The sequence below is a fragment of the Schistocerca cancellata genome, chromosome 7 (assembly GCF_023864275.1).
Source record: "Schistocerca cancellata isolate TAMUIC-IGC-003103 chromosome 7, iqSchCanc2.1, whole genome shotgun sequence".
Taxonomy (NCBI): domain Eukaryota; kingdom Metazoa; phylum Arthropoda; class Insecta; order Orthoptera; family Acrididae; genus Schistocerca; species Schistocerca cancellata.
The window spans coordinates 529,454,575-529,481,688 of NC_064632.1; the positions used below are offsets into that span (position 1 = coordinate 529,454,575).

General features: G+C 43.0%; 1 protein-coding gene across 1 annotated transcript in view; it reads left to right on the plus strand.

Annotated features, from left to right (window-relative positions):
• Window positions 1-23,008, plus strand: part of LOC126092878 (serine/threonine-protein phosphatase 6 regulatory ankyrin repeat subunit A-like) — a 111,352-nt gene extending 88,344 nt beyond the window's left edge. The window contains exons 2-4 of the mRNA XM_049908609.1: window positions 20,377-20,538; window positions 20,747-20,958; window positions 22,513-23,008. Coding sequence (XP_049764566.1) covers window positions 20,377-20,538; window positions 20,747-20,958; window positions 22,513-23,008 — 870 coding nt within the window. The remainder of the gene's footprint in view (window positions 1-20,376; window positions 20,539-20,746; window positions 20,959-22,512) is intronic.
• Window positions 23,009-27,114: the final 4,106 nt, after the last annotated feature.

Sequence of the window (27,114 nt, forward strand, 5' to 3'; positions counted from 1 at the left end):
GAAGCCGTCACCCTGTTAATGAGTGACCATGGAAACCCGTTGCAGCGAATATTTTACTTTCTCCTTTGTTTCGTCGTTACGATAAGTTGTCCTCACTATAAAAGAGGGAAACAGACCATTCTTTTATAAATCGGAGATTATGCAGCTGACAATATGCAGTGGCCCCGCAGATCTAGGGAGCAAACGCCACATGACTTCTTCTGTGGCAATGAAGTTCATGACACTCAGCCTGTCTTGGGCCTTCTGTGAGGTCGGCAACCAACCAATATTGTCTCCTCACCTTCATCTCATGGGTGAGGGCACAAATGCGAAACAACTGGAAGAGAGCATGGTTGATAGTGTCTCCCTCTTCCATAAGGAAGTTATTAAGCGGCAGATCACTGTGTAGCGTAATGGAGCAACAGTTCGAAAAATATAGCCGCTTGTACTACACGTTTCTATTCACATTTTCATCTGTAAGAATTTTTCTTCGTTAAGGACCTGACGATTGACGTAAAGCAGCGGACTTCATTTACACCTTCACTACCTAAAATTGCACTGCTCGAAGATAGAACAGAGGAGTTCCTCTCACTATGGTTCCTTAAGTTCAGCGAGTAACTCATCATATTCTACAAACAATGCATCTGAGAACACACTTTGTAAAGAATGCTCCCTACTACTGCGAACTCTTTCTCTGGTTTCACCTACAAGGCTGAAAAACAATCTTCCAGACGGAGCATCATCAAGAAACCATGGAGCTACCAAGCTACCTCTATCTCTGATGAAAGTTTCTGGTTGTTCAACACTGAAACGAGACACAATAACATCTCTCTCATCTGAACGCTTAATCCTCTTCTAAGAGCTCCATACTGACTGCCATAGGATTGCACTGCAACCTCGATGTACGTGGCTCTTCAGAGAATGAGGGTTAAGGAAACGTCTCCTTTGTGGCCGGTGCATCTTCTGACGACTGCTCCTTCATATTACCTTTCAACGCCAACTGTGGTTCCTGATTTGAAGGCATTGGCTCGGCTCTCCACTACTAAGGCTTAACATCCTCGTACTGACTACGAAATGTGTGTTGCGCACTGAAAGGAAAAATATATATTTAAACCGAAATATTATATTTGATACGATACTGTCCCTAACGGTTTTGTAACTCGTCATACGAATCCGTCAAAAACTTTTGTCTTGCAGCTTTACTGTTTTATTCTGCGTATTGTTAAGTTCACTTTGTATATAAGCATCCGTTGGCACAACTACAGCAGTCAAGACAGCAGTAAAAACGCATTTATAATAGTCACTGTTGCTAGCACATTGTTCTTCCGCATTATAACGTCAGATTGGTAGGTAATGAGTGACGGGTCAACAGCTCTTTCTTCTCCACCTTAGAATTCTGGAGTTTCTCATCAAGGGGGCCAGGGGTAGGGGAGAGATGACCTTTGACTTCGCTAAGCTAGCGCGCAGAAGAGGACCTACTATAGTGGCCGTCAGCAATAATAAAAGAAGCGAAGAGTGAAGAGGGAAGAGGGTTATCCAAGTTTTCACCAATGCTCTGTTTTGTCATTCGATAAGCACAGACTGGTCATAAATCCGTAACAACTGTACGGTGGAGCCTCGTATCGCAACCATCTGTTGGCCTGTTAGTGTACATAACACCGTCACACTACACATTACTGCCTCCATTTGTACGGCACCAGTGTTTCGAAAACTCATTTATTTACAATAGAATAAAATGCCATCCGTAAGATTCGTGCCCCATGGGGAACTTACCTGGACGTACTTTAAACTGGTTTTGGTTTACAGTTACTTCTTGTTTTCGAAGGAGGTAGTTCAGTGACCCTAATTCATTATGCCCAGCAGCTGATACAGTGGTTCATCACAGGTCGTTGCCATATTAAGAAGCCCCATGAGTGAGTTCAAGTGGAATATGTGGTTGACTCAATGAACCCTATTTGGGATGTGCTGTGCCTGCTCTGGCTTACGATAATTCATCATTAGCTGCTGAACCGTAATGACGCTTTTGATGTAACTGTGTGGTACTATAATCCTGGCCTGCTGTTGAAGTAGGCCCTTTCCTATATGCCGACGTATAAGGAACGCTGTTGTCCTAAGTTCGGCAATAGGATAGACCCATGGATCCACAAATCGGCGACAGCAACAAGCTGTGATGTTAATCATCATTAGCGGAGTTCATGGGGAGCCATCTCTCCAAATGAGGACTGTCTTTCTGAATAGCTGCAGGAAATCTGCATCATACTGGTGACAGATCTGTTTCACCGATTCCCTGATTACGGATAAAGTGATGTCTAAGACATACGTAACATACATAACCCAACTGCCTTCCAAACAAATGGAGTATATTTGGAGCTAGGTAGTGACTACTGTTTCACTGACGTCATTTGTCATGACAGCTCAGCTCTTGCTAATACAATGGTATCAGCAGTTCTCTCCGCCATAATTGCTTATCGTATTTATTATAATATGCAACAGGACAATAAAAATCTTTGTACGCGTTGCTGCATTAGCAACAGCGATTCTTTCATGAAGTAATAAACTTCACGAGATGGTGTCCAGCTGTAGAGGTCCACTATATTCCTGCTCAAGTCCTCTGAGATCTTAACCTTAAATATAAACACCCACCTCTAGTTACAAAATTCGTTACCAAGCACACCTAATATTAACATTGCTGTATGTTTTCTGGTACAGTCCATTCCAGAGGGATCTCGTGTGTGTTTCATAACTTTGTGTTTTAGTCTTCCGAATACATAAACTTCACAAATGAGTGCTAGTGCTGCAATGATAATGGTGGCTGTTAAAAAATACGGTAATATTCCCCTGTTTTCGTTCGTCGCGATATTCTTGAATATGTTACCCCTGTGGCCCGAAGTATTCCTGCCTGTCACAGTAAGTGGCTGAGAAGTGAGATTCCTTTTAGTCGCCCAAGTTGAAATTCCATTTTATTGTTTGACGTGCCAATTTCCTAAATCCACAGAAGTGTGCGCTCTATGGGGAAGAAAGACGCCTTATGTGGTGCACGAGTTATACATAGTATCCTTCGATTTGATCTAGTGGACCTCTTGTCATGGTTTTGCATCTCCACCCGTTACTCAACTATTCGGGCGAAAACATTTCCTGGAGGTATGTAATCCACTTCCATTGTCTCCTCTCCTCTTTCGCCTCCAAGACACCGTTAGATTCCTCTCCGCTCAATATGCAGCACAGTAGCCAGTCCGTTGTGGTGGGGCAATGATCTATTCATTTGGTGGTAGCCCCTCTGACAACACAGGGATCGCACTGCTGATGTCTCAGCTGTAAATTCCCAATGTATGCAAAGGAGTAGATGCTCATCTTCCTGGGGCATCAGGACTCCCAGCAACGGCCATCATGCCAGGTGGCCTTTGCTGTGGCTGGGTGGCGCCCATGGGGAGAGCCCCTGATTGGAGTGGGGGACATCAGGATGGATGACACCTCCAATGAAGCGTGGTACATCATCTCTTGCTGGTGGGCAGCCGCTAGCAGTCGCTATGCTCTAAAGGAATCACTTAAGCGCACAGAGGTATGATCCCAAATCTATCCCCTCCCTGGCCACATCTTTGGAGGAGCGAAAGGCTAAGGATGGCAGCAGTACTTATTTGTTCTGGCACCTCGTCTGTAAGCAAGTTGATGAAGAATCACTTACGTCAACGAAGCCTCAGTTTTTTGTAGAGCATTTAGAGGACAAGTTTGGGGAGGAGAAGGGCTTGTGCAAAATGCTCTGTGTGTCTGTTTTGATCAACACAGTGTCCTATGCCTAGTCACGGGTGCTCCTCGCCTCTGACAAGCTTGGGGATGTTTGTTTCCATTAGGCCCTGTAAGAGCTTGAATATGGTTCAGGGTCTTATATTCCACAGGGATCGTCTTTTGCAGTTCGACGATGAACGGTGGGGTGTTGGATACGCTGGACGAAGTCATCAGGGTTCGAGGGATAATCAGGTTGCCACTAGTGCCTTCATCTTGGCCTTTGAGGGATATGCCTTACCTGAAAGTGTCAAGATTATGGTTTAACGCTGTGATGTGGAGCCATACATAGTTCCCCCAATGTGATGTTTTAAATGCTGGAAGATCGGTCATGTCTTCCTGGTGTAATTCAAGACTCACGTGTCGAGGTGTGGACTTCCTTTGCATCCCAATAGTCCATGTGCCCCGCCTCCCATGTGTGTTAACCGTTCCTCTTGCTCGCTGAAGTGTATGATTCTACAGAAACAACAGAAGATAAAGAAATGCAAGACCCTGGACCGCCTGACCTGTACTGAGGCTAAGTGAAGATATAAGTGACGCCATCCTGTCAGTATCACAAATACCTAAGCTGCCACTGCGACAATGGTTCTACCACCTCCCGTTTCGCCACATCCAGTTGCCTCTCAGAGCAGTCAGATTTCACCTGCTCTCTTGATGGTGGGGATCTTCTCTCCCTGTTGATACCACACCACCTCCCTCGGGAGCAGCACCCTCCCCCTCCCCCCCCAGTCATAAGTGATCATTCCCCACTTCTCAGCCAGAGAAGCTACAGTCTTCTTTGGCTCCTCTCGCCAGGAAGGGGTCCCTTGGGTCACTCCTTTCCTGGGTTCCGACCATTGCTTCAGCTACTGGCAGTCGTCCGCTTTTCCAGTCACAGGTAGCTGGTTGTAAGGCTTCACAGTCCTCCTCAGTCCCAGAGACTGACACAGTGAAGCTCTCACAGCCAGAATCAACGAAGGAACAGCGAGAGAAACTAAAAAAGCAGAAGGCATCTACACCTTGCAGTGGCACCCATCCCACCGCTCACTACAAGCATCTGAGGGTTAGGTGGAGAAGCTGGCACCTGCTGAGGACCTAGAACTCGCCGGACCCTCAGACACGATGAATGTCGCTCAGAGGTACTCAATCGGTGGCAGGAGGTGACCCAGTAGCACAATCTGCCTCCTCTGTCCCTTCATGCATTTTTCGGTCTTGGACAATGACATTCTCCATTGGAGTTGCTTCGATTTTGTCCACCACTTTGCTGAGCTGTGACAATTAATCGGTCTTCAGCCTGTATTCTGCATTGCTCTCCAGGAGTCTTGGTTTCCGCTATTTCGAACCCCTGTCCTCTATGACTATCGGTGTTAGTATAAGAATCGGGCAGCTTATGAGAGGCTATCTGGTGGAGCTTGGGTTTATGTCCGTAACTCTTTTCAGCAAGCGTGTGCCACTTCAAACACATTTAGACGCTGTCGCTGTTACGGTGTGGACGTCATTGGCTATTACTGCAGACGGTATCTATCTTCCACTGGATGGTGATGTCCCACAGCGTGTATTGCCTGCGCTGAGAGCCCAACTGCCGCCACCTTTTCAGTTATTGGGCGACTTCAACGCCTATAACCGTTTGTGGGGTGGATTGGTGGCAACAGGCCGAGGCCCTGTCGTTGAGCAAGTGTTAGCACAGCTTGACCTTTCTCTTTTAAATGATGGTGACTCCACACATTTCAGTATGGTGCATGGCACATACTCAACCATCGCCCTTTTGGTCTGCAGTGCTGGCCTTCTATCCTCTGTCCAATGGAATGTGCATGACGACTTGCGAGGTAGTGACCACCTTCCGATCTTTCTGCCACTGCCCCAGTGTCACTCCCCAGATGGGCTTTGAATAAGGCTGGATGGGACTTTATCGCCTCCATTGCCACTATTGAGCATTTTTCCCATGATGTCATTGATGCGGTGGTTAACAACATAATCACCGGCATCGTTTCAGCAGTGGAATCTGCATTTCGCTGTTATTCTGGGTCCTGGCGGTGGATGATTGCCTTAGTGGCCACGAGAGATCGCTTAAGCGATGCGCGATCGCAGGAAGTCTCTTCAACGTCATAAGCGGCACCCGTCACTGGAACACCTCATTGCCTTTCAGTGGTTTCGTGTCCGAGCCCGACGCCTTGTACCTTTCCCAGCACTCGTGCTTCTGTCTGCAAATGTCACCACCATTGGCATAAGTACCTCTCCATCGCATGTTTGGACCAAGAGCAGACGGCTCTATGGGTTTCAGATCACCGTTAGCGTCCCTGGACTTTCCCTGCATGGAGCAGTCTGTACTGACCTTAACACGATTGCAGAACACTTTCTGGAGTTCTGCATCTACGAATTACCGCTATTGACAGAGCCTTTGTGATCAGAATGAGATTTTCACTCTGCTGCGGAGTGTGCGCTGATATGAAACGTCCTGGCAGATTAAAACTGTATGCCCGACCGAGAGTCGAACTCGGGACCTTTGCCTTTCGCGGGCAAGGTCTCTGCCCGCGAATGGCAAAGGTCCCGAGTTCGAGTCTTGGTCGGGCACACAGTTTTAATCTGCCAGGACGTTTCAGCCTTTGTGATGTTTGAAGCTTTCCCAGCGTACTGATTGTTCCATAAAAACACGGGAGAACTGCCGGATGTCAATAACTTCCTGCCACGATATTTCGGCACAGTCTTCTGATCATCTTCAGGTGAGTACCACTGTAGTAGCACTGGCGAGTACGCGCTGAGCTCTGTTACTTGAAACCATACTGAGGTCACATGCGCATGCGCTGCTCAGCGTGCGCGTTCGTAACTCCGTGCGCTGCGCCTCGCGCCCTCCACGGTGAAAGCTTGGCGTATCGATATCAGGTCGATTTTCATCTTTATGCAAATAACTACGTAGACTACGAAGTTTCTCTGATCAATCTTGATACCGATTATCAGCTAAACTCTGCTTGGAATCCTGTTACAGAGTCTCGTTGTCAGACAATCTTATTTCCACAGATTCATTGATAATCGAGCTCCAAAAGTCTGATGTATGAACCAAAATTGTGTCGTTGTAGTTCATGGAGTGGTCTGGGGAAAAACTGTTCGGCGACTGCAGACTTGGTGGGTTGGAGAAGGCGAGTATGTCGCTGGTGTTCCACAATGCATTCCTGCACAGTTCGTGTTGTTTTCCCTATATATATGATTTGCCGCATTCACACGGAATCTTGTAAACACCTGATTCACGCAGGCCCAGGTCGACTTTAACGGATCCCACCAGTGACGAAATTTTGGAACGAGGCCGAAAGATGACTCACACTTGATACTTAATATTCTATCTGTGAAGAAATATTCCCAATAAATGGTAGAAAGCAGTCGATCAGAAGGCCTCTTCCTCTTCCTTGTTCCGTCGTTTGTAGGTCTGCATCACTCTGTTCATTTGCCTAGTTGAAAAGCAATTCTTCAGAAATACTTTTTCCAGGTGTTCCAGTTCAGCTTAAAGACAGTCCACCGTGCACATACCATCTCTGACGCCGACTAAGGTTTTGAGAACGCTCGTTGTTTGCGCGGGATGGTGGCAACTAGTAGCTTGCAGATACAGGTCTGCATGAGTGGGCTTCCTGTACACAAAGTGTGCCATCACTCTTCCGTCGCACCAAGACGTCTAAAATGGCAAGCAACCGTCTTTTTCCATCTCCGTGGTAAACTTTTTCATGTATGGAGTTCATGTGACGTAAAAATTCTTGGAGACAGTCCAAACCATGACGCCACACTGTAAAAGCGTCGTCTAAATCTACATCCATACTCCGCAAGCCACCCGACGGTGTGTGGCGGAGGGTACCTTGTGTACCTCTATCGGTTCTATTCCAGTCTCGTATTGTTCGTGGAAAGGAGGATTGTCGGTATGCCTCAGTGTGGGTTCTAATCTCTCTGATTTTATCCCCATGGTCTCTTAGCGATATACACTTACGAGGGAGCAATGTACTGCTTGACTCCTCGGTGAAGGTACGTTCTGCCTCGTCAACGTATCGCCAAAATACTGTCAGTTTAAAAGTGAGAGAGTCAAGTGCTCTCCCCCTGGCCACCATGGGAGACAAAGGATTCCCCATGGTGACACCGTCAGATTGTTAGTAAACTTAGTCGTTAAATATAAAATATGTAGAAGATAGTGTGTGCTCAGATACACGGCTGCTAAAGTTTTGATTTTTTTAGGTCCTTCACACGGTATAATTTGTGTCCTTCGTTTTACCAATTGTTTAACGGCTGTCTTCCTTAATTGCTGCCTCGACAATTGTTTCTATTTCCGTGTTGCTTATTGATTTTATTTGTAGGTTATCCTGTCTGTGATTGATGTCTTGTGTTTTACAGCCTTCATGCCCTGATTGTTGGTAGACTCAATGAAAAGTGTGGTTGCCTGTGTTGCCTTCGCAAAGTCGATCCATTCGTGCTCTTCATGGGTGGTGGCGTGTGCTGCGGCGTATGTGTGTGTTTGTAACCGCTGTTATGCCTGTTCAGCGACTTTGCCTGTGAGGTCTTCCACTTGGTCTCTCTGATCCTGTTTTATTGTGGCAGGTTCGTTGTGGTCTTCTTGGAGTTTGGTAACCAGTTCACTTAAGGACTCGATTCGTAGATCTTCATCTGGGTCTGCGGCACACTGTAGTTCACGTAAGGGATCTTTGTTCTGTTTCTGCAGAAGCTGCACTCTGGACTCGGCCGATGTCATTTGGAATACGAGGGCGAGAATCTTGTTTCTGACTGTATTTAGGACGTTAGCTGAAACATGCTTTTAGTTCAGCACCAATCTCGTTGAGCACTTCATCAATGGTCGCGATTTCTTCCCCAGTAAACAAAACCAAAATAAGAAAATAAGATTCTGTACGCATAGGCACCGCACGCTATTCCTACTGGCGACAGTTCGCTGCTAGCGCTTGCCTGCGACTTACCGACTAATCCTCAGGTTGTTTTGGGAGTGGTGTGTGCAGCACAAAGTAGCCACACTCGATCCAGGGTTGCTTGTGTCCATTGGATGCTGAAAAGAGATGAAATATGTTGTTCCTGAGCGTCAGTACGGAGACCAGTCCTGCTCTTCCCATACGTAAATGATATACGTAATTCAACTCCGACGAATCTTTTGTTTAAGATAATAGCCATAAGACTACGTTATCGTTTGACTTAGATAGTGTTTTAGTCTCTGTTTGTCGGAAGGCAGAGCAGCTGATGAGGATTTGTATGTTGTTACTTATAAGTTAGTTATGGTTTACACATGATATAAAGAGGTCCTGGAGTGAAATGACAGAATCTTCCACCTCAAATTATACAGCAAGAGTGTGGCATATTTCACTGCTGTTAACTGGGTGTCGGATACAGAGCATACTACTTTTTATGCGCACACAGCCATTTGAGTGTACTGTTTTTCATTACGACCCAGGTTTCGGCCTTTAATGCCATTTTCAAGTAATAGAACATTCGCTCCCCATGAAATAGCAAATTTTGGGAGCGAATATTTTTCTTACTTCAGGGCCAATTTTGAGCTTGCTCACCTGCAATATGTGTTACACATAAACTTAATCACTTCAAAATGGCATAAAATGCCGGAACCTGGATCATATGTAAATGACGGTGTGTACACCTAAAAATCATTGTGAGACTAGCTCAGCAACATCAAAAACTGTTAACAGCCATACTGCAATGCGTAGGTGATTTCATACGTGGATTGAATGTATGTAAGAATTTCCAGTATTCTGAAAGCTTGTATTCATAGGTTGTTACAGTACATGCATCTATAGGAAACAAGCAAGGAAGAAAATAAATAAATTATGAAATTACTGAAGGTTAAAGAGCCATACAACTTCGAAGAAAAATCTGTTAGTTTCGTGAAGACCAGTGCATCATAAATTAGCTCGTACTGTCATTAGTGTACTCTGATTTAAACTGTCTGGAAGTACCTGAAAAACATTTATTAGTAAGAACACTTTATAAAAGAAACAAAAAGAATAATGTGGTTAACTACAGACGTTTCCTTATGACAGTATTTTCCAAGACAGATTTTGTGAGAAGGCAGAGAAGGAACTGTATAAGAGAGTTCTAAATCGTCTCAGTACACTTGCTGGGAGTGTTGATGTTTGGACTTAGGATGGGGGCAGCAACAAGAAATGCAGTTTGTTCTTATGTGCCTGTGCACTTCCAGGGTTAAGTTATAAGATGTGGATAGTTGGTACTCCTCTGATAAACAAGAAAAGCATTTAATTGTGCCAGCTATGTTATAGTTTTGCACAAGTTGGAATTGGTGCAAGCAGATAAATTTCTTCCCGGTGGGTCATTTCATTTCTAAGCAGATGATTTCCTCTAGTGCTATCACACAGGTAACAGATTTTAATTTGATTACATAGTGAACAGAGAGGAGCGCCACGGGATTCATTTCCAGGTACACTGCATTCCTTAACATACATGTATCAAGCATTTCCCTTAAACATGACAGATAATTTATAAATTTGTCTTCTTTTTGATGCTTCAAGTGTAATTTCAAAACATCTGACATCTGACGTAAGCAATAAGCAACAAGTGTCGTGAGTAAAATTATTTTCTAACTGAGATCATATTGTCAATTATAATGAAATACGGTGCATACAATTAGACAGAGAACTGTCATAAAAGCGAAATTTTAATATCACAAAATGAAGAAATAACCAGCCACGTGTAACATTTTAAATTCTGAATACTGGACATGGAGGAAAAACTTTCTTGGTTGTATTAGTACCAGGATATTGTGCGGAACCTAAGAGCTGTTGTATTCAACGAATCCCCCCTGTGATTGATACTAAAACATGACAATACATGTTCATTGAGAACATCTTGTATTCAAGTTACTGACACCTAACCGTGCTGTAATTGAAGCCACTGCGTACGACCATCTTCATTTAGGTGTTCCGTGATTTACACAAATTGCTCCAGGCGGGTGCTGGGACGGTTCCTTTCACAGGATACGGCTGATTTCCTTCCCCATCCTTGAATCATTCACAGCTTGTGCCCCGTCTCTAATGACTTCCATGTCTACCGGTCTTTAAACCATAACCTTCCTTCATTTCTTGAAGCTCTTGCAACATATTTATGTTGCTTGCAAATGTCGTTATTGTATTGGGAAGTAGATTTTGCTTGGTACTAGTCGAAGTGAATCCACGAGTTCCATAATTTCTGCTAATGATAGCTTTTTCTGTTTTATAAGGTTTGACTTCCAGGCTTTAAGTGATTCTGCACTGGCTGTGTGTGCGTAAGGGTTTGTAATGTCACTTGACAATAGCTGGTCTGTTTAACAGATGTCGACGTTTTAAAATGTTTTCTTCTAGCTGCTGACCTTTTTTAGTAGTTTTGTGTGCGTGTATATGCCTTGGTTACTACCTAGTTATATTTGTATGTGATTTTGTAACCCAAGCTGTTCTTGATCTAAGAATCAATTTGGTCATCAGTCTGTGTGTATTTCTGGTTGTCGTCCTAGGTTTTCGGAACACAGTCTCATTGGCACACACAGGAAATAATCTTTTCGGACATCACATGAATTCGTAATTAACAAGTTATATATAAGTAAGCATACTGTCCAAACATGTCAGGTCATTAAACAATGGAAAATAAACGTAAGAATGTTCTATTTTATAAAATTCAAAAGGTTTCGGTGTTTGCTACTGTCTTTGATGACTTCTGAGGTATCTCATCGAATTCTACTCATTCCTTTAAGCTGAGTTTACACAGTACGTTGTCAGGCGATAATTGCATTACTGGGTAACATCTCTCTCCAGAATCAGCAACTTTGTCTTTTTATAGACCATTGTGGCACTTCTCCCCTTGCTGTGACGACTTTTTATGCATTGTTGGCGAGTATTTGCTGTTTTCTTATTTTCGCTCATACGTAAATGGAACTTAATATCTTAGTCTTGTCTCCCCCCGAATAAACGAATTTTCTTACTGCAAACAGCTTTAATTTGAATAGTTTCGTTGTCTTCAGGAGAACTTTTTATTCACCAGGACCGCAAGGAAGGTATTTCAATTGTTAGTCGATGGATCAATCTTCAGATCTGAAAGTATGCGGAAGACTACAGGCCAAAATTCATAATGAAAAGAATGAAGGAAATTTATGGTTTCGTAATAATTATAAGAATGCATACCGCAAAACACAAACATAGACTACTGAAGCAAGACGCTTCGTTACAGTCATGTTCACAACTTCAAACTGAATTATTTCCGTAAATTTTATTCCACATATCTTAGTCATCGGTAAAAAGCTTGTACAAAAGAATTTTCTGAACAACACATACCTCAAAAATTCTGTTTACAATACATATATATTAGGTACGCTCGGCGCCATTTCACTGCACTGTGTAACAGATGCACCATGCTCATGTAATGAGAAAACTTAAGGGCTATCTTATCTGTTGACGGTACCTGATGAAACTATCCAGGTGACAGCAATAGGCCGACTGATCGGTCTTACTCATGCAGATTTTTGAGTAATTGAACTGCCACCAGGTTGCAGTTCGGTGTACGTACATACTTCTACAGAATAATAAATAATACGCAGTAGTTTAAAAAGTAAATGTTGAGTACATTACAGTGGTTTATATTTAAAAATATGACAGCTGCACAGACAGCTATAGCCAATGGGTGGTGTAGGTAATGCGGAAAAATAGAGCAGTTGCGCTAGGTATTTACAGATCTTCTGCAATTACAAGTAAATGTAAAATAAGCGACGAGAAGTGACGTCATAATCCCAATTACAAGCAAATGTAGAATAAGCGACGAGAAGTGACGTCATAATCACGTGAGCACAAGTGTCGGTATCATGGTTTTTAAGAATGAAAACGATATATAGGGAGCTTTGAAAGCAGGTCGCTCAGTAACAACGTGACAGTCTAAGCGTGTTGTAGAAGTATGTCTGTGAAAATGCGTTTGTGGTGGGTCGAACTGTTTCTTTTGTACTGTAATTGTAACCTGTGCGGTTTGGAGATACTCCCACATTCATCTCCTTAATCAACATCGTTATGCTGTTCAACAGGTTGTTTGTTTGTTGTGGTCTTCAGTCCTGAGACTGGTTTGATGCAGCTCTCCATGCTACTCTATCCTGTGCAAGCTTCTTCATCTCCCAGTACCTACTGCAACCTACATCTTTCTGAATCTGCTTAGTGTATTCATCTCTTGGTCTCCCCCTACAATTTTTACCCTCCACGCTGCCCTCCAATACTAAATTGGTGATCTCTTGATGCCTCAGAACATGTCCTACCAACCTATCCCTTCTTCTGGTCAAGTTGTGCCACAAACTTCTCTTCTCCCCAACCCTATTCAATACTTCCTCATTAGTTATGTGATCTACCCATCTAATCTTCAGCATTCTTCTGTAGCACCACATTTCGAAAGCTGCTATTCTCTTCTTGTCCAAACTATTTATCGTCCATGTTTCGCTTCCATACATGGCTACACTCCATACAAATACTTTCAGAAATGACTTCCTGACACTTAAATCTATACTCGATGTTAACAAATTTCTCTTCAGAAACGCTTTCCTTGCCATTGCCAGTCTACATTTTATATCCTCTCTACTTCGACCATCATCAGTTATTTTGCTCCCCAAATAGCAAAACTCCTTTACTACTAATACCCTCAACATCACCCGACTTAATTCGACTACATTCCATTATCCTCGTTTTGGTTTTGTTGATGTTCATCTTATACCCTCCCTTCAAGACACTGTCCATTTCGTTCAACTGCTCTTCCAAGTCCTTTGCTGTCTGACAGAATTACAATGTCATCGGCGAACCTCAACGTTTTTATTTCTTCTCCATGGATTTTAATACCTACTCCGAATTTTTCTTTCGTTTCCTTTACTGCTTGCTCAATATACAGATGGAATAACAACGGGGAGAGGCTACAACCCTGTCTCACTCCCTTCCCAACCACTGCTTCCCTTTCATGCCCCTCGATTCTTATAACTGCCATCTGGTTTCTGTACAAATTGTAAATAGCCTTTCGCTCCCTGTATTTTACCCCTGCCACCTTTAGAATTTGAGAGAGAGTATTCCAGTCAACATTGTCAAAAGCTTTCTCTAAGTCTACAAATGCTAGGAATGTAGGTTTGCCTTTCCTTAATCTTTCTTCTAAGATAAGTCGTAAGGTCAGTATTGCCTCCGTGTTCCAGTATTTCTACGGAATCCAAACTGATCTTCCCTGAGGTCGGCTTCTACTAGTTTTTCCATTCGTCTGTAAAGAATTCGTCTGTAAAGAATTCGTCTGTAAAGAATTCGTCTGTAAAGAATTCGTCTGTAAAGAATTCGTCTGTAAAGAATTCGTCTGTAAAGAATTCGTCTGTAAAGAATTCGTCTGTAAAGAATTCGTCTGTAAAGAATTCGTCTGTAAAGAATTCGTCTGTAAAGAATTCGTCTGTAAAGAATTCGTCTGTAAAGAATTCGTCTGTAAAGAATTCGTCTGTAAAGAATTCGTCTGTAAAGAATTCGTCTGTAAAGAATTCGTCTGTAAAGAATTCGTCTGTAAAGAATTCGTCTGTAAAGAATTCGTCTGTAAAGAATTCGTCTGTAAAGAATTCGTCTGTAAAGAATTCGTATTAGTATTTTGCAGCTGTGGCTTATTAAACTGTTTGTGCGGTAATTTTCACATCTGTCCACACCTGCTTTCTTTGGAATTGGAATTATTATATTCTTCTTGAAGTCTGAGGGTATTTCGCCTGTTTCATACATCTTGCTCACCAGATGGTAGAGTTTTGTCAGGACTGGCTCTCCCAAGGCCGTCAGTAGTTCCAATGGAATGTCTACTCCGGGGGCCTTGTTTCGACTCAGGTCTTTCAGTGCTCTGTCAAACTCTTCACGCAATATTTTATCTCCCATTTCATCTTCATCTACATCCTCTTCCATTTCCATAATATTGTCCTCAAGTGCATCGCCCTTGTATAGACCCTCTATATACTCCTTCCACCTTTCTGCTTTCCCTTCTTTGCTTAGAACTGGGTTTCCATCTGAGCTCTTGATGTTCATACAAGTGACTCTCTTTTCTCCAAATGTGTCTTTAATTTTCCTGTAGGTAGTATCTATCTTACCCCTAGTGAGATAAGCCTCCACATCCTTACATTTGTCCTCTAGCCATGTTCTTCAACAGGTGATGTGTAGGAAATTAAACCAGCTCACCCTAAATATAGAATGTACGTTGTGAGGCTGGCATCTTTCTAAGGTTGCTATTTAGCCATTAAGCAAAATATTGACAAACTAAATGAAGCTGGATTCTTTTACACCAGTGACGGAAGGAAACAGCGTGTTTCCAGTGTGGTGAAAGGTTCGAATGTTGGAATGAACAACATATGGGCAGAACATGTTGTGTGATTAACAAAGTGCTTCTTTGTGCTCCTTGGAAAGGTTAAGAATTTTGTGGATAACATTTGTCGGAATATAGGTGCAAATATTGCGGCAAAATGGGCAGCTAATATTAAACCTCCATCAAATCTTCCGGAAGAAGCATCAGAACACTGACTATAAAAGCTTCTGACACTGCTCACATGGGCGACATCTGCCTCCAGGAAGAAATGGGGATGCTATTCGTCCCCTGCAGATGTACTGCTGCCCACATTAAGTGGGGACCTACCCTTTCCTCGTGTGCTGTATGTAAGAGACCTGTTTTAACTATAGTAAGAGTACTTTGAAGAAAACAGTGATGTTATTTAGTATTATTTTATGATGTATTTTTGATACATTAGTAATACTCTCACATTATGAAGAACAAAGCATTATCGTTAAAATGCATCCTTTTCATGTTTTCTCATACATCAATCACACTTAGGTCTGCTCTTAATGCGATAGCTATCATCACACTCCGATCTTAACACCTCCCAACCTGCGTTGAAGAATCATGAATTTTAAGTGTCGAAACATAGAACTGACAGAAAATACCACTGTTGTGTCAACATTAAGAGATATAATTTTCGCCCCAGCTGAGTAGTATTGTTAAGATCAGTGCCACACAGTTCCATATGATGCGGTAATAGAGCTTTGTGACATATACACCCCACTAAGCCAGTAGCTACTAGATACTGTATTGCAGGGAGAAAAAGAAAATCTGAGTGGTGTCTAGAAACATATGTCATATTACATTAGCGAACGCATTACACAGTAGATGTAATTGGAATTGTCAGTAGAAGAGTCTTGGTTCCTTAACCCGATGGTGCACGCACCTGGAAACAGAGACTGCAAAGGTCTGCGAGACCAGCTGCGTGTACTGCCGTCCTATCTTTCTGAATTTGCATTTAGATGTATATTATGGAGGGAACCGTTATTAAATGAAGTAATATAATTGAAAATCAGTTTAGTAAACATATTTAAGGGATAAATTTAATATTTTGGTCAAAAATATTTACACAAATGGACATACATAAAATTTAGCTGTTACCAAAATAATGCATGTATTCAATCAGATATTTTGTCGATACTGTCTTGGCACACAGTAACAGAATGTTAAAGGCAAATGTATTTCTTGCAATTCTTACAAATATATCTTGTTTTTCCGTTTTTGCTTCTGCAGTCCACACACCATCCTCGTGAAGTCGCAGTTGATTCCACTTCAGAAATTTTCACACTGCAAAGCTCTCCAATTCTCTGTTATCTTCCTTGGCAATATTTTTGACATTACTCTTTGCTGAAGACGATCCTGCAGAAGCGCAAAAGAAAGCTGCCTCAAAAACTCTCTTCTTCTCAGTTGTTCTTTCTGATTCGAGTTGAAAATAACAGCAGCATTTATCGCAGCTGTGTTCATGATGCTATAAAAAACAACCATTGGCCATCTTCTTGTATTTCTAGCTACATAATATGTTGCACTCGTTCCGTCTACATCATAAACTCCACCCTTAGTAAGGTTATAGAAAGTGATAATTTCTGGATTTCTGGTTTTTTATCATTCCTTGTATCTTCGTCAATATTTCCATTGTGGTGCATCGTTGACAGTAGTAATACCACTCTATTTCGTTTCGGCACAAGGTGCAATTTTTCTGAAACCCAAACATAGATTACTTTTCTTGTCGGTTTTTAGTGTTAATAAATCCCTTCGGGACTTGTCTCTTCCTCTGGGTACCAACGATGGTCGTCTTCTTCGTAAGCAACGTGTTTGCAAGCTCGTAACTTGTAAAGTAATTGTCGCAAGTTATGTTGCGCCCTGTATTCAGGATAGGTTGGCAAAGTCTCTGAACAAGTTCAATTGTCTGTAAGCGCCCTCAGGCTTTTGCCCAACACACACCTCCATGTTGAATGTGTAAAACATTCTGGCATCCACTGCTGCAAAAATCTCTACTCCGTACTTGTTTGGCTTATTTGGCATGTACTGTCGGAATCTGCATCTTCCACGGAATGTTTCTAGTTTTCCATCAACTGTCACGTATTCAGAAACTGTATAAGCCTTCTGAAAGTTTTCAACAATTAGACTGAACACCTGTCATATCGCCGCCGTGTGACCTGTTTTCTCCCTTTCCATTATCGTTTGTTTATCGGCGAATCTGAGGCATCGAAGGAGAAAACGAAATCTGTTCATGCCCATTGGTAGATGAAATGTTTCAACTCCTGTGCACTCTTTTCCCCCTCAAATCTTGTAGACTTAGGTGATCGGCATGCATGACACCAGCGTAGTACAATAATCCCAATAAGACCTTTAATTCAGGTTTATTAGTTTGTTGTGCATCTCTTTCCCTTCGAAAGTTTCCCTGGATACTTTGAATGTACCTATTAGTGCAGTCAACGAGTATGTGTATAATGTTTTCATCAAAAAACAGTTCCCAGCACTGTAGGGGATTCGTAGCACTTTTCGCAGCACCTTTCACACATGGTAAATGAGTTATGATGTTGTGAAAACGTGTGCGGGAGTTATTTGGCGGAGCATGTGAGTTCCATACTGTTCTGTCTTTACCGACACACACATCACTCTCAGCACCACAATCACTGTCTTCTGATTCATCACTCGACGTGTTTTGTTCGGTGCCGGGATCACTTTTCCACTCTGGGTCCTGGATTTCTTCAAAGTCGATTTCCCCCATCTTCAGAATCACCTGCGTCACTTTCAGCCATTACTTCTTCAATCAAGTTCCTAACTCTCTCCTCCTGTGCCTCGTAAGAAAAAGCCATGATGCAGTTACAACACACTAAAATAAGGTACAAAGCACGAAAAAATCTGTTTAACCACTAACCTAAGCAGACACCGCAAATATACGCGCCGGTGAATAACCTTGGCGGAGCTAACAATAAACTGACACCAGTGCACGCAGCTGGCCTGAGAGACCCTCGACCTCTTTGTTTTGAGCTAACACGAATTGCTATTTTTGAAATACCAGATACACCATACCAAACGACTCCTATTATACTCACTTAAAGGTACTGACAAGGGAACCTCCCCATCGCACCCCCCTCAGATTTAGTTATAAGTTGGCACAGTGGATAGGCCTTGAAAAACTGAACACAGATCAACCGAGAAAACAGGAAGAAGTTGTGTGGAACTATGTAAAAATAAGCAAAATATACGAACTGAGTAGTTCATCTGCAAGATAAGCAACATCAAGGAGACGGTGAGATCAGGAGTGCCGTGGTCCCGTGGTTAGCGTGAGCAGCTGTGGAAGGAGAGGTCCTTGGTTCAAGTCCCCCCCCCCCCCCCCCCTCGAGTGAAAAGTTTAATTTCTTTATTTTCGCAGTTATGCTCTGTCCGTTCGTTCATTGACGTCTCTGTTCACTGTAATAAGTTTAGTGTCTGTGTTTTGCGACCGCCCCGCAAAACCGTGCGATTAGTAGACGAAAGGACGTGCCTCACCAATGGGAACCGAAAACATTTGATCGCAAGGTCATAGGTCAACCGATTCCTCCACAGGAAAACACGTCTGATATATTCTATACGACACTGGTGACGGCATGTGCGTCACGTGGCAGGAATATGTTGTCGACCCACCTAACTTGTACACTTGGCGAATGGTTAAAATGATTCTTCTACCTTGCCCGATTTAGGTTTTCTTGTGGATGTCATCACTCCCAAAAAAGTGATGAAAACATAAGTTTGCAACAAATGAATGCAACAGTTACACGGTCGCAGTTTATGTAACAGAGTTTTCCCTGTGCCCTGTCAAAACATATGTTTTTAACGTTTTCAAATTTTTCCGTGTGTAGACGGTCAAATCCTGCATATGTCCAAGCAAATCTGAACATGTCCTGGAATGTTGGAGAGCGAAGTTGATTGTGTGTGTGTGCCTGAACTTTGATAATTGTCTGAAAATAAAAAATCAGATTCGAACCAAGGACCTCTGGTTCCACAGCTGCTCACGCTAACCACAGGACCACGGCGCTACTGAGGTAGTACTATCCTTAATGTTATATATGTTGAGCATGGACTACTCCGTTTGTATATCTTACGTATTTTTTTCATAGTTCCACACAACTTCTTCCTGTTTCCTCGATTGATCTGTGTTCAGTTTTTCAAGGCCTATCCACTGTGCCAACTTCTAACTAAATCTGAGGGGGGTGCGATGGGGAGGTTCCCTTGTCAGCAACTCAAATGGATTACTGTATGATAAAATTCAAAACTTAATACACTGTAACTCATTGAGAAATGTCTGCAGCTCACGGTCTCAAGGTAGTGTTTTCGCTTCCCGAGCACGGGGTCCCGGGTTCGTTTACTGGTGGGGTCAGGGATTTCCACCTGCCCCGAGATGACTCGGTGTTATCATCATCATTCATCCACATTACGGTCAGAGGAAGGTATTGGCGAGCCGCCTCCATCAGGAATTCGCCTAGCACAGCAGTGCGGGTCTCCTGCATCGTTCCCGTACGCTCTGTCAAGAAGGCTAGGACTTCATTTCCATTTCCATTAGAAACACACACAATAGTTTTTTCTGTCGGCATAACTATAAAATATACTGATGTATGATATAATTTTACTATATAGTGAGTGTACTGGCGTATCTGAGGAGTGTGCTATCATCTAGCAGTATTTACACCGAACGAACAGGGATAAAAGTCTGCCGCAATGTGCTACCACCTGGTGGCGTTGATGTAAACTTGCAGTTGGCTTGTAAAGTCTAGGTGTGCACATCGTGAACCATGCACATTGCTTGTCAAATCCAAAAGTATTTGGCCCATAAGGCAATTACGTCACCCCACTTCCACCTGCGCTAAACCTCCTTAAAACGTGCATGACTGAATGCAAAACTTGGTGTCAGGATCGTGAGCACAGTCTAGGAGACCAGTAGTACAGTAGATTTAAGTGCCACTTCTTCCAGGTTGCAACACTGTTATGTTTAACAGCATTCAAAGGAAAATAACCAATAACTTCGCAAGGTGTCGAAAGTTTCTAATGTAACTGCTGCCTTTTCTTTCATTCCTAGAGTAAAACATTACTCCAGCCCTCTGTAAACCTTATTTTTACTGTAATTTAGACATCCTGTGAGAGGTATCCCAAGGGCAAGGAAAGTTTGCTCCACTTTTTTGTAAATGATCTAAAATGCCTATAAAAATATCGGCTGCATATTTTGTCCGCCGACACACACTTTTTTCAAGATATCGAGAGTCGGCATCGACATTTTAATTAATATCGATGTAATGTATACTACATATTTTTAAAAATATCCTGGTGTAGCGGCGACTGCCGTTCCGCAGCCGAAGTGTGTCAATTGCTGCCGTGCGGCCATCGGAGAAGACGGCGGCAGCCCTTGCAGGCGAGTCAGCCGAGTACAGGGGGCAGCCCGGCCGACGCTCGGCCCCCCCTGCAGCTCGCGTGCGCCACGCCGCAGCCGCCTGCGTGTGCAGACACGGCTGTCGCACGGATTCCGCCGGCTCAGCCGAACATTCGACCCGGTCTCTGCTCGAAGGCACGCGGTTGCTTCCTGACGGTGAAACACCTGGTCTCAGATCGAAATTAGAAACTACTCGCAATTGTATGTTGACGGAATACACTTTATTTAAATACTTTGAGCACATACTGAAATGTGTTCGACAGTCGCTGACAGGTGGTAGGGGGCGTCGCTTGTGGGGGTCGCCTGCAGACGGCGCAGCCTGCCCTGGCCGCCCTCTGCCCTGGACGCGGTACAGTGTGTCCGTCAAGTCGTGCGCCCTCTCTGCTCCACAGTGCTGTCCCGGTGACCCAGTCTGGCCACACAGCCTGGCGGCGCTCACTCCCAGCTCAGCGACTGCCCTGTCCAGAAAAACACGGCATTGCGGAGTAAATTGCATTAACACAGGAACAGGAATCATGTCAGCGTTCCTGTATCTGTTAGAAATATAAAAGCGGGTGCCTGTTCGTGTGAATGCGTGTTCGTGTACAACTTCATCCACAATTGGCGCATACATTCCGTCCGATACGGTTTTTAAACAACACATAGTGCAGCTGTACTGGAGAATCTAAGCCTTTCCTTTGATGCGGTCCAGTTAAACGCGACAATTATTGCGACACGAGTAGTGCTCAAAAGTAACGGGATATTCGCCATTTTGCGTTCTTTGTAACTGACATTCGCAAGACTTTTTTGTCGTTGTGTTCCTAAACATGTCTGAAAAGTATGTCTCCACCAGGTAAATGGGATATTTAGTCTGTGGTCACATCTTGGAAAGGTTATCGGTGTGTTAGTATAATAGGCTATTATTTGTTTAATGTAAAAGCGGATTATCGCGTTTGTATTACATTTGGCTATGGGAATGGACTCAAATTCATCAACTTTTTAGAGACATTAGATTTTGCTTTTGTCGAATCTACTATCATTACGGGAAGTGTTTACGACTGGTGTAAATATTTCTTCGATTTCAACAGTTTGGTGCACCACAAATTCCTGTCACAAGGTGAAACGGTCAGCAAGCAGTAAAACCTACAAACTCAACATGAGCGGCATGACGGAATCCGAAAAAAAAACCTCCAGATTTGTGGCGGACCAGTTGATGATTTCTGCACTGCGATAACGCATCTGCTTAGAATTCGTTGCGTGTTTGTGAGTGTTTGGCTACAAAACATACTGTGGTGGCGCCCTCGGCTGCACCATCACCCGATGTGAAATTTTATTCCTAAAAATTAAGACGAACGTAAGGGGCTGTCTTATTCCCACACAGATGAGTTTTAAAATGCATTGCTGAGAGAACTACAGGGTATCACAACAAAACTTTCAGAATTGTCTGAGGAAGCGGAACAAACACTGGAATAAATGTATTCACATGTAGTGGAAAATATTTTGATGACGACAACATTGATGTAGAGTAATACATAAACCGAGCAATGGATCCAATATTCACCGCTCTCGCTTTCACTAATATTGTCCGTGTTGCGGCCTACGTTTTGTTAACAGACGAGGAAGTTGTATTTCTGTACTTAGAGATCTGATTACTTGCCTGTGTTTTCTTCCTAAGTGTCGGAAGGGATTGCTGCAAAGACAACCCAGCATTAGAGGTGTGTTTCTCTGAAGCTCAAAGATCGGTTACCAACAGGATGCTGAGGTCACAGGAGGTGACTCCTCGGAGTGAATTAGGAGAAAAAGTTAAAACAGCTGCTAATGAGATGCAGTGCACCAGTTTTTTAACGGGAAGCGGCTGCAGATTTCGATAGTGGGATACTGGTATGTGTCTGTGATACGCAGGTTGATCTGTATCGTAGAGGGGAGATTTCTAGATTTGTAACTCGTGGCTGGGCGGAAGTGTATGAAGGACTGCTCGCAGTGTGGCGTGTGTGACGGTTTGTTTCATTCGGTCTGTGTGTCTGTGTAGTAGAGTGAGTGTGTGTCGATGTTTTGTGCAGGAGCCTCTCTCAACAGGAGAGAGGGAGGAGGCTGATAGAGGCGGCCAGGCAGGGCGCGGTGGAGCAGCTGCGCGAGCTGCTGGTGGCGGGGGCGGACATGGGGGCGAGGGAGGAGTGTGGGAGCGGCCGGACCGCCCTGCACTGGGCAGCAGACGGGGGTCACGTGGCGGCGGCCAGCTGCCTCATCGGCGCCGGCGCGGAGGTCGACGCCAGGACCAGCCAGGAGCGGAGGACGCCCCTGCACTGGGCTGCACAGAGTGGCCACGCTGGTGTGGTGCGGCTGCTGGTCGGCGCCTCTGCTGACCCCAACGCCAGGGATTGGCGGGGGCGGACGCCGCTGCACAGGGCCGCACAGTGGGGCCACGCAGTGGCGGCGACTGAGCTGCTCCTGGCGGGGGCGGACAGGGGGGCCAGGGATGGGGGTGGCAGGACCCCCCTGGACCTCGCCAGGCAGAACGACGAGCAGGAACTGGTGGATATGCTGACACAACGCTGACATACGGCATTCAGGAAGCACAATCAGGTACACCATACGCGTTGGTCTTTCAAATAAAGAATACAAAAATCAATCTTTTTGTTCATTTATTTGTACATACCATTTTGTGCTGTGTATGACAACTCTGGTAACACCGTGACAACTGCAACGACGAGAGGTTTCCTCGCATTAGTTTACAGGTATCTTTCTTTTGACGATTCAGTCTGTAAAATACTTCGCAATCAGTTTTTGCAAAAGGTGAGTAACAACTGAAAAACACTCCACATGATATTTTAGGTGATAGTTGCGATTCTGAAGCTTCAGAAAATTATTTTAGAACTCAGTTATTTAATAGTATGGTCATAATATTGGAAGGTAGAAAAAAGTTATCTTAACGTGACAACAATAGGGATACTTTTGTGAGGCTTCAAACACTTTTTAATTCTTACATTAAAGGCTGATTCGTATCACACTTTGCACAAGCTTTGGACCGTGAAAACGATAAATGACCATCTAGCATTCTGGCGAGTGTAAAGTCAGCCTAAACACGCTGAACTAACGCACACTCTATTTACAATTACAACTTAATATCAGCTCCGATAATGCTGCTTCAATTTTGTAATAATTTTATCTCAGTAATCTGGGAGCACTTAGTGGTCTTCATAGTTTTTAATACATTATTTTTAACGTATTTTATTCCAGTTTCTGAATATGGGCAATGGCTTTCAAGCAAGGCCTAATGTTGCCAGTCTCTTCATAATTCTTTACGATTCTCTCTATCCTGTGGCCCAGCTTCAAGTATTTCTTCTTCCTCTTCTTACCTTCAAGATTCATTTCCAATTTTATGTAAATGCAGTTTGTGAGCTCTGCTTCCTTTTTCAAGCTCTCCACCAAATACTTGATTCCAATAATATTATTTATTTTGTTGTGCCACCCTTCAACAGCATTCGTCGTTTGGTGCCTTTTTCGTAACAGTCCCACATTTCTATTGCGATATCCTCATTCTCTAGCCAGTTATCCACAAAGTAGTCAAAAAATTGAGAAAATCTTCCGTTATCGGGCACTGGTTAAAGGTGGGGAGACTAGATGAGGTACACACAATAACCGGTGTGCCCATAGAGACGATACGTCACCTTAAAAGTTGTAGACTGCACGACTTCCTCCCTGACATAATCGAGCTGTTGAGAATGAGACATATCAATCCCAGCTGCGGTATGGTACATTCCTTAACCGGACACGGACCTAATCCCACGCACTTAAACCACGTGAGTCGGAGGCAGACACCTACATGCACATGCGGGGAAGAAGGTTCCTCAGAACACAGTCTTTTTCTGCGGGCAATACGCGAACAATAGACGTACATTACACTTAGACTACACAGGTACAGACATAGATATATACACAGCAATAAGAGACGAAGGACAATGGGCACAATTAAACGCACTGACAAACAGTATTTCAAAAACAACACATGAGTATATGCCGACACAACATTACAGACATGCCTATGGAGATTGCTGTTACGCTGCACAGAGTATGGACAGCGATACCCACAGTGACAACGAAAATAGTGACAATGAGGAGGAACAGGAGGAGGAAGCTGAGATGTGATAGTAAATAAGCAAAAGTGCTGGCAATCTAGCCAAGAAAACACCAAATGAAGTACATGGATGGGCACCTAAAGTAGTTAAGACATAGGATTAGTAATAAATAAGCAACATTATTTCTCTACTAATAACCATTTGTGTGTGTGTGTGTGTGTGTGTGTGTGTGTGTGTGTGTGTGTGTGTGTGTGTGGCTGGCGATCAACGGCTCGAAGAAACCATTCTGAGGTGTTCACTGTCAGTCACATTTGGTGATGGTACTACCAAATCTCTCATCTATTCTATCTTCTTTTTGTATTCTTCGTAAGAAACAACAAAATTTTATTTATATTTCATCCTTAAAGTATTGTTATTTTGAAAAGTATCATCCTTTGTAAATGTTGTAGATAAAACAAAAGGAGAGAAAACTGTAAAAAGATGAAAAACGAAAATTGTAAGATGTACGACCTGTTTTAAACATCAGGTAACAGGTCTATAATTTGGCAATAAACAAATTATCTCTCAGGTTGCATTCATGTCTGTCACCCACACATTCTCTTCCACCTCATTATTATGTACCATCCAACAGAGAAAAACTATGACCTATAAAAACTCCACTAATGTCGTCCATTAGAGAACTCGATTAGATATTACTGCTGTAACAGTTAAAATATAGTTATAACATTCACATTTCAGTGTAACCTCCCCATACATAAATTCCATAACCTACCAATAATAAAGATGACTAACCTCTCAATCAGAATTATGACTCTTATATACCCGTCATTAATTAACTGACTGTGAACGTAAACTGGTAAATCTGGACGTCAGCAATGCTGCGTCATGGCCCTGAATAATCATTCAGAATAAATTGAAAATTCTTACCTCAACGAAGTCGCCGGATAACGCGTATATGTCTGCTCCCATAAGAAATTTTTCTGGCACAGCCCAGTGCAATGCTGATCGCTAGATTTGTCATGTACAAAACGAAACAACTGAGTTTTCTTTACGATAATCGGGATGACCAAGGTTTGGAGAAATTAGTGAATTCTTTAAGTTCAGATGAATGATCGTCAAAAGTTAATTTTATAAGAGAGATTATTATTAAAAGATTTTTAAAACATTTACATGGGACTTTGTTACAACTAAATTTGTACTATTGTTATATAAACTACATATGCACGCGGCTGCTTTTACCTTATACTACATCGCGCTTTTACCTTATACTACATCGCTCAGGCACCGCCATCAGTCCCCACAACCGGTCCCGCAAACTCCACACACCAGACTGCCGGCTACCACTCACCCCTACTGCCGACACTGCTCTCTGGTCGGAGATTCTCTTACAGCTTACATATCGCAGGCGGCGCGTGAACAGTCCATCGAAATTACATCTGCTCGAGTGCACTAGCAATAAACTCCTTATTGGGGAACGGGGGGGTGCAAAAATTTGGCAGCGATGGTGAGTCAATGGAACTTGCCTTGAGCAACAAATTTTTCTATAATCTATTTAGTTTACTAAGTCTACAGTCAGAGTATGTACATCTATATATAAATTATTGATAAATAATTTAAGTACAGAACACATTTAGAAATGAAATAGTGTGCACATGCGCTAAGTGCAAAACATATTAAGAAATGACATAAAGTGCACACGCACTGTAAAAGCCTTCAGCATTTTTAGACAACTGAGCACACTGGGAAATGAAATAAAGTGCACACACAGTGCATAAGTCTTTAGCATTTTAACAGAACTGGTCATAGTGTAGTGCACAAGCACTGTTAAATTCTTTAGTATTTTTACAAGAACTAGCAAAGGAATGGGAAGGATAGCATCATGGTTTGCAACACAGTGGGTTCCACACAGCTGCACTAAAATTCCATATCTTTCTACAGAAGCACAACAACAAGTGAGATAATCTGAAGTTCTCTTCCCTGAAGTATTTATCAGTGTAGCCAATAAACAGAATATTAACACAACATTTCAATGTTGTCATTTTGGTAGTACATTAGGTACACCAAACAGTAGGACCATAATTACATCTCCTTCTGTCAGAGTGGGGGACAGCTTGGTGTCAACACAACACTCTTGTAGAATCCATACTCTTACGTCAACGTAGAATTGGTGCAAAAACCAAATACAGTGATCCATGATCATGAGGATGGACAGGACATACGGATATCGCAGTAATTGGTGGTAATTAGGTCAGAAGGTGAAGGATACATTGACTCTTATGCTAGTCATCATTCAGAACTACACTACTGTGTCATCCGATTTGAATAATTATTGGCACTCATTGGCCAGTTACAAAGCATTTATGTAGTATGTATGGGGTATTACATAACGTTATTCATAAGTCCTCATTACAGTAATTATTGGCACTTGTTGGCCTGTTACAAAGCATTTATGTAGTAAGTATGAAGTAGTACATAACATCATTCATAAATCATTTCATTGAAGTAATCATTGGCATTAATCTGTAGAGTATAACAAAATATTAAGAGCACATGTCATTGCAGTAATTTTTGGCATTCATTTATAGA